The 8,991-nt window shown below is 33.6% G+C and overlaps 1 protein-coding gene across 1 annotated transcript; it reads left to right on the top strand.

The window, feature by feature from the left end:
* On the top strand, positions 1 to 7,901 carry LOC150106571 (uncharacterized). Its single transcript, XM_090392546.1, has 3 exons — positions 1 to 81; positions 3,090 to 3,515; positions 7,140 to 7,901. Exons 2-3 carry the CDS (start codon positions 3,090 to 3,092, stop codon positions 7,641 to 7,643), a joined length of 930 nt encoding a protein of 309 aa, XP_090248672.1. The 5' UTR covers positions 1 to 81; the 3' UTR covers positions 7,644 to 7,901.
* Positions 7,902 to 8,991: the final 1,090 nt, after the last annotated feature.

The following is an 8,991-nucleotide window of genomic DNA, read 5'->3' as shown; positions in this document are numbered from 1 at the left end:
TTTTGTTTCATGAATTAGTGCGTGCATCAAATACTGATATTGCGTAGTTTCCGAAAATTTTATTTTACAAATGCTGACAAGGTAAATAGCTTAATATTTTTTAATTTTATAAATAATAAATGCTTGAGTCATACGTTTTGATACAAAATTGATATAATTCTATCATTTTTGAAATTATCTTAAAAAGAATTAATATTGTTTAAATTGATTGGATTTTCTATACTTATCAATACAATTACACGAATCAATGTTCAGTTTAATGCACGAATCAGAGAGTAGTCTCAACTTTCTTTAATGTTATTATAGGAATTAAAATACTTTTAATGGGATTATATTAATCAAGTGCATATACTAAACAACTATGTTATACCAACTAGTTTCACCAACTAAGGCTGTTGGCATCTTCATGGTACATAACTGATGTAAGACACTAAAAAGTAAAAAACTGTTACAAACTATAATCAACCGATTCCAATTATATTAAACAAAGAACAGAGCGTGTACAATATATGCATAGAGCGTGCATGATATCACTTGTTGTTATTTAGAAACGTTCTATAGTTGGCACTATAATTCAGTTCTGGCGAGTTGAAGGAAATGATAAGGGTCTTCCAGATCACGGGCAAGATCAGTCCTTGGTTCCTGTTAAGGTTTTGTATACAGCGAGCAACTGTTGTGGCCTCCTTAAAAATTCGGGAGCGGAAGTCCTCCTATATGTAAGGAATTGAGCTTCTATCCCACTCTATGCTATGGTTCTTCTTGAGAAATGAAGGAGGCCACAACAGTTGCCCGCTGTATACAAAACCTTAACAGGAACCAAGGACTAATCTTGCCCGTGATCTGGAAGACCCTTATTAGATCCTTCAACTCGCCAGAACTGAATTATAGTGCCAACTATAGACCGTTCCTAAATAACAACAAGTGATATCATGCACGCTCTATGCATGTATTGTACGCGCTCTGTTCTTTGTTTAATATAATTGGAATCGGTTGATTAGAGTTTGTAACATTTTTTTACTTTTTAGTGCCTTACATCAGTTATGTACCCTGAAGATGCCAACAGGCTTAGTTGGTGAAACTAGTTCGTATAACATAGTTGTTTATTATATGCACTTGATCAATATAATCCCATTAAAAGTCTTTCCAGAGCTTTTTGGTCAAGAAAATTAAACGGTTTTTTAACATTATAGGAATTATTTTGGTTGTTCCTACTGCTTACTACGCATGCGCGTATCCATAAACCTAAAACAACACTGTTATGAAAGTGCGATATTGGATCTGGAATACAGGAAAACCTCCCTTAACGCAAATTCGATATGCGGGATAATCAGTTAGCGCGATTAAGTGAAATGATACTATTTCCCGCTTTAAGCGAGTGATTAATCAGTTAACGCGATTTTTTACGGTAATTTTTTTACGTTTTACAAATTTTTATAAAATTTATAAAACATATAATTTTTTCCGCAGTTTATTATTTATAAAGAAAACTAGAAAATAAAATAGAGGCGTTCACAACACGCCTGCGGTAATTACCGGAATGGATTCCGTCGTATCCTATCCAGAGCAGGTTTCGTATGCCACATAATCAAAATAAATTAATATTCTTTATTTATTGATATACGCGACCATGTATATAAAATTAACACTGAGTTTCCTAAACATTTTCATTCTTGAGTAGAAACAAAGCCTCCGGATATATTTCATCGCTAACCGATGTATTCGTTGTGGTAGGAAAAAAACAAAAAAAAAAAATGTTATTTTGTAGAGCATCGCTATGATTAAAGCAAACACGACACAGTAATGACGTAATTTGAAAGTGATAATCTGTCTGCCTTTAGATGTATTAAATCTGGAAAATAGCTCAGAGAAAATGAAAGAAAGTTCATGTCAGAAATGATGTAAGAAACAGTGTGTAGGTGAATCAAGGAAATAATTGCGAATGATTTTTATAGATTTATTATGTTTCATGCTGTTAACTAGATTAACGAATGCAATGCATTGTAGCAGGATATATTGGGACAACACATAACAAACAAAATGTCCAAGTATAATAGAATGATTAAGGATCTATCAAGGCAGTTTAGTTATCGAAATGGAGAGAACAAGATTAAATAAAAATAATGAAAAGTGTTCTAAAGAAAAGTTAAAATAATCGGAAACAGAAATATGATTTTAAGGTTTCCTGGTATACTACTATATCAGGAAATTAAACACATCCTACCCCTATCTTTTGTTTATGACATTCCTTCGTTAAATTATAGTTGCATTTCTACAACAGTACAAGGCAGTTATTCTGAGATATTGTAATACTTTTTGAAGTACCTCTATCATTTCCTTAGTAATGAAAGACTTATGAAGTGTGAGAGAGTACTTCTACTGGATGCTTTAATGTTCTATTGCCCATGATCAATGGAATACAGCTTTGAACTTTGTTTTTTTATAATTCTAATTGTTAATATGGAAAAACTAACGATGCTTTTCCTAGATTTTAATTAATTTTAATTCCTTCAGCTGCTCAGCATAACATAACTTTTCTAAGTTAAAAATAAATTAAATACGATTCATCCTTTTGAGTGAGCTTAAGTAAAATACAATGCGAGCAGATCAACAGTTTCTTTCTTTCTTTCTCTTTATATCGTTCTTAACAAAAACAAGCGATGGTACACGATGATGGAATTATTTAACAGTTTTATTTTAATTTCCTTAATTATTATAAATACAAGAGCTGGTAAATGAGTGTTAGGAAAGACAAGGATACATGGCGATTGGATTTGTAAATGCTTTTTAAATATTAATTATCATCACCATAATATCTAATTAATATTGATGTTCTTATGTACCAGTATGAGACCCCCTGATGCCCATAAAATCCTAAATATTATAACATTATTACTTTTTATAATGTAGTAGTAATATATTGCGGGATTTATGTGGAGTATGAGAAATGGGTTTTTTAAGCGAAGAGAATCCAGCATTTAAAATATTTTATAAAATATTTTATAATATATCTCCAACAAATTTTACACTAGAACTTTGTCATTCGATATTTAATTATTAACTTTATATTTCTTGCCTCTTTATCATACTAGATGGCGCTTGCATCTCCTTCTGATACTTGCAAATTTGTAAGAAAAACTGATATTGGTGACCAACTATGGGGAAAAAATAAGAACGATTCTTACAAAACGTCCAATGCACACGGAGGAAAATGGTTGCTGGCACTAAACAATCAAGAGAAAGACAGGGCAGGTCGAACAGAATTTGAGAGAGGATGGTCGAAGGTATTAGAGCTAGTCCAACGAGGAGTTTTCCAGGAAGCAATGTGCTTCTCGAAAGAATGTCCGCGTGTAACGATTTCTTTTTTCACGAATGACTATAGACATATTAAAGAAATGAAGCAAACAGCAGGAAACTTTCAGCATTTCAGGTTTCCTGAAATTGAACATTATGAATGGAAAGATGAAGGAAGATGTAACCTAAAAGCGGCTTTTCGTTATCCCATCCTTAAGTGTCAGGTAACCATTATATACTTTAGTTATAATAAGGAATGATTCCGAACCAAAATAACATAGAAAGTGTTTTATTTTGCATCCAAAAGACACTAATTTATTCTTTATATAAAGCGCAAATAGTTACATTTCAATAATTCATTCATATTATACAAATTACAATGATAATATATAATATTTAAAAACGATCGGGGGGGGGGACTTTCTTCTTTGCGCGTGTCCTCAACCAACAATACATAGTTAGCGTGTGTTCATAGATTTTTTTACTCACTCAGCTTACGTCATTATGCTAATGAATGCTTGAACGGAGGAAACTGCAAACCGTCCAAGACACTTAGGATAATAGAGCTCCGTATGATAGGGAATCGTATTCATGTTTCACGGATATAGTGAAAAGATGGTATAGTAACGACAATGCAAAAGAGTTATAGATATAAATTTAAGAATTACACCCTGACGAGTAAAAACACCTGGACTCGAATCCCATCTAGGACGCGAAGACCTTTAAACGCCCTTATTTTATCACAAGATGAGAAAAACACCACCAGTGTGTCTTCAGAATCTTAGATGTTTTCGCCATAATTCAAAGTAATCAGAACCAGGAGACTTTATAAGAACTATTCTTACTCTGCTAGGTATCAAAATTTGTTCAGAATATTATGAGAGTCCACTCACTCTCATATCCATCCTATTACCAATTACCATCAGCCCTCTGTCTTTTCCAAAACGATGGAGACACTTTTCAATAGTCAACTCCTCCGCTACTTGAAGGCCCACTAATTAATCAGAGACCAACTGTACAGATTCCTCCATTCAAGACTCATTGCTGACTCTGTAGCTTTCATCACCCACCACTGGACTCGTGGCATGAAAAGGTTCCGATAAACTTGTGGTACTTCCCTCGACATGTCCAAAGTTTCAAACGTGTGTGGTATCGATGCCTGCTAAACAAATTGCCATCTCCTTTTATGTCCCTGTCTTCCTCTGTAATTGGATATCCAGCTTTCTCTCTGTCTTTCTCTGCAAGTTATGGTAAACGGCTTCCTCTCTTCGAGCTTCAATGCTAATGTCGGAGGGCCTCAAAGCTCTGTCCTACGACCAAAGCTCTTTCTCCTGTACATAAATGACTTACTTACAATAACCACCAATCCTATCACAGCTTTGTAGATGATAGTACTCTTCACTCATCCTACTCATTTGACAAACCATGCAGTACTCTGATATCCCAGGTTACAGGAACATCTACAACTACTCAACTACTTTGACTTGGGCGAGTTGTCCTCGCCCAAGTTAAAGATTGAACGTAAACATTAATCTACGTTCGATCTTTAACTTGGGCGAGGACAACTTTGTCATGTTTAAAGTTGTCCTCGTCCAAGTGAAAGATTGGACATGGGTTAAATCAGTGGTCGTTAACATTTTCGAAGTCACGGAACACTTTTGGTTATAAGAAAAATTTGCGGAGCACCAAAAGCATTAGGGTCATAAAACTAACAATAAAAATATGCATGGACTTGCTTTTTATAAAAATGGAACTTATTTTAATGCGATACTTGAGCTTGTCGGCTTTCAGCAATATCAGGTCTAATGTGTGATATAGCTACTACCCTCATCTCTTTGTCTATATTAGTAAGTCTTTCACGCTTTTTAGTTTTTATATTAGTTAATATTGAGAAACCAAGCTCACACAAATATGATGTTGAAAACTGTAACATTACAGCGCCCTTGTAGAGAAAGCTGGGTATTCGGCTTGGACAAAAATCCAAAATTTCTCAAGAGTTATTTCAGAGAATTTCATTTTTAGAGTACGATACGTTGACAAGGTGATTAATTGTTCTTCTTGTAACGAAAATTCAAAACTCGATGTATTAACTGTGCCAAATGAATTTCGTATCCGATCATAATTGTGTGTATTTAAGGAAGGAAAGTAACTTGAAATCTTTTCTTCCAATATTATTCTGTTATAACGGAAATAATTCCCTCGACATTTTTATTCAGAGTAGCCAATTATTCTCAGAACTGTGTCATGTGACATCTTTCACCGGCGGAACACTTGTAACCAGTTCGCCGATCACCAGTGTTCTGGGGAACAGCGGTTAAGAACCACTGGATTAAAGCTTGGACTAAAGTTAACCTCTAGTCTCTTCTGGCATAAACACATCACATCAATAGTCTCCTTTTTCGAGAGGCTTTTCCCCAATCAACTCTTAAATATATACAAATCCCAAATCAGTTCATGCTTAGAATGTTGCTCACATTTTGGAGGTGGTGCACCTAAAACTTCCCTTAAGATATTTGATGCCGTCCAGAGGAGAGCAATTGTGTTCATAGATGATCCTTCTCTTACAGATTTCACTTCAACCTCTGTGTTACAGACGCAGTGTTTATTCGACAGGTACTTCCAAGTCACTGCTCAATTGAATTATTATCCACTTTCTGTTGCACCTGTGTTAATACAAGCGCCGCAGCTACCGAGCACCTCTTTACTGTGCAACTGGAAACACACCGAACCTGCTTCTCTTTATCCTCTTTTATTCCGTTCACCTCTTTCCTCTAGAACAACATTCCTCAAGAACTATTCCCATACAACTAACCTGCACTCTTCAAAAGGAAAACAAAAAACATTAATAAACTTCTTTCTCAGTCCATACATGCATCCAACACAAGGCGCTGATCAACATCAGTTTTTGGAAAGGATATTTTCTTTTATGGTTCCTCTTTTTCTTCTTCTTCTTCCTTATGCATTTTAGACCAAGGGATCTGTTTTGGTTTAATCATCATCATCACCGTCTCGGTCTTCCATCTCTTCTATTTCCATTTATTTTAAAACTATAAAATACTTTGGAAATCTACTCCTGATTTACATGTTGTATCTATTTTTGTTTGTTTTCCAAATGTAGTGATTTATTGATTTTATATATTTTTTCATCTTCATTTCATAAAGCACATCGTAGGAATCTAAAAATATCTACTAGTTCTAAAATTTTATATTTTTATTATATCTTGATTTGTTAGGCCCCTAACTTAATTAGATCTTTTTTATCTAGATTTCTATAGTTAAATAATACTAATAAATAATGTTTTGCTTATTTATGTGATTATATTAATAGTCAGGCCGTATTTAATTTGGGATAGCATCACTAGATAGATGAACATCATGTATGTCATATGATCCTCGGTATAGACATCGATGATCATGAGAGAAATATGATATTCATAAGCTGCATCCCAACTTTAATACATAATCAATAGCTTCTTTAGATTTGGTCATTTCAACGTTACAAACTGGACATGTTAAGCCAAAATCAAGAATGTAATCAATAAAAAATGATTAATAAATAAATAAAAAATCATCCCTAAAAGAGACAGACTCAAAGCCATACTTTGGCCATAATTCCTAATGACCACTAAAACTGCCTTCGTACTGTTCAAAATATTTCTTGTCTATCACCAACACTTATGTTGATTTCTAATAAACAAATCCACAGGAACATTCCACACAATAAATGATGTGCATGTCCTTGTGGAGAGACTGAAAATAAAAATTACTTCTGTTAACTAACATTATATTCAAGTGATGAAGAAATATTATTGTAATGAATCTCATATGTTTATTTTTCTTCACAACAGAAAAATCAATCAGCAACTGGAGTTGCTTGCTTTAGTCCGAATAAAACTCCTGGATTTAAAACCATTTGGGCCAGAAATGAAAACCACGGATATAACCGAGACAACAAATACGCTGGAAAATGGATACTTCCAAGAAAAGCAAATAATAAAGACGGTAAAGGATTAACCAAGCTTGACTACAGTTGGCTAAAGGCAGTAGAACTTGTACACAAGGGAGAATTCTCAGCAGTGAAATACACCATGGAAGTTATGAGTTCTGGTTGTGAAGGAAAGATTTGTTTCTTCACCAATGACTATCGAAATATTGCAGATGTGAAAAAAGCAGCAGAGATTATTCGAACAAATTTTCAGTCTTATGATGTTATTACATATAAAACTACTGAAGCCACCCTATGCGAAAATCGTTATGCAACCACTCCTAAAGGACAATCATTTACAATGTACACGTATAACAGCGATGGCGTGCTTCATAAATTGGATGATGAGAAATGGATTCTCACTTGAAATTTTGGCGTGGAATTTGTTTAATTTCCCCTGATTCAAAAATTAATGAATAATCTTTGTATCTTTCTAAGTGATTTATTTAATTATTTATAAACGAAAATATTAAGGAAAAAAGCGCAGAAACGATTAGTAAAGTTAAATAATGAAGATAATTTTGAATATTAAGTTATTATAGCTACTATAAATATTTAATTCCTAAAATACGTAATGCAATTTTTATAGTTTATAGTAACATTCATAAAATTCATTTTGATGCAATGATTAGTACACGTATGAAGAAATTAAGTATAATTGTGCAGTGTACGATAAATATTTAATTCATCACAGAAATGTATGATAAATGCAGTCGGTTTGCTTGAATGTTTGAAAATTTTCTGGATTTTGTATAGTAAACATTCTTTTTACTCATAAGTAAAAATGGCGGTTCATTATGCCCTCTTATTATTAGTATTATCAAATTTATTATTTAAATTGATATTATAAATGCTTACTTATTATTATTAACCTCCAACACCTTTTATTTCCCTATCGGAAGTAGGGAAGGCCATTTTAGTAGTATCTAATTTTTGGAGATTGAAGAGACAGTTCAGTTCCCAACTAATAGCCAGAGAGCTGGCCCAAGACAGCTACTGGTGGAGATTGAAATGACCCCCCCCCCCCTCTCAGACTCTAAACATTAGACAGGGTTGAAACGGCCTCGCCTACTCCCTATACGGAAATAAAAGGCGTTTGCTGGTATTTTGATATTATAAATATATTTATTTCATTATGATGATGATTATGATGATGATTATGATTCTTCTTCTTTTTCTTCTACTTATTATTATTATCACATCAATTTTCCCACCCACCAAACCGATTGAAACTAAATATCTCACTATTCCACATCCATTTTCATATACAAAAAGCATTTATTCCAATACCACAACCATTACACAAGTGAAAACAATTCACTTGTGTATTGTTTTCAAGTTACCTCCAATTCACACGTTGCCAACAATTCACTACAATGCTGGTTGTAACTGCCATAAACTACCTTCACAACAAACTCAGGATAATAGCAAGCAAACTACATCAATTAAAAGACATTGCACCATCACATTCAAAAATACTAACCTATAAGGCATTATGTGAAATAATTCAATATATGGTATTACATCATACTCATTCTGCATCGACTACAAACTTAACAGACTGCAACTGTTACCAGAACCAGAAAAGACAAAGAACTCATATTTCAACAGGATCTCGTTTCATGCCACTTCAAAAAAAAAAAGAAAAAAAAAGAAAAAAGTGAGTACAATACCTCAAAAATCATATCCAGTTGGTTCATTGGCAGGTAACTCTT

The sequence above is a fragment of the Typopeltis vanoorti genome, chromosome 5 (assembly GCF_054136105.1).
Source record: "Typopeltis vanoorti isolate ZY-2024b chromosome 5, IOZ_Tvanoo_1.0, whole genome shotgun sequence".
Taxonomy (NCBI): Eukaryota; Metazoa; Arthropoda; class Arachnida; order Uropygi; family Thelyphonidae; genus Typopeltis; species Typopeltis vanoorti.
The sequence above is the reverse complement of the archived record's forward strand: the minus strand, read 5'-3'. Positions and strand labels throughout refer to the sequence as shown.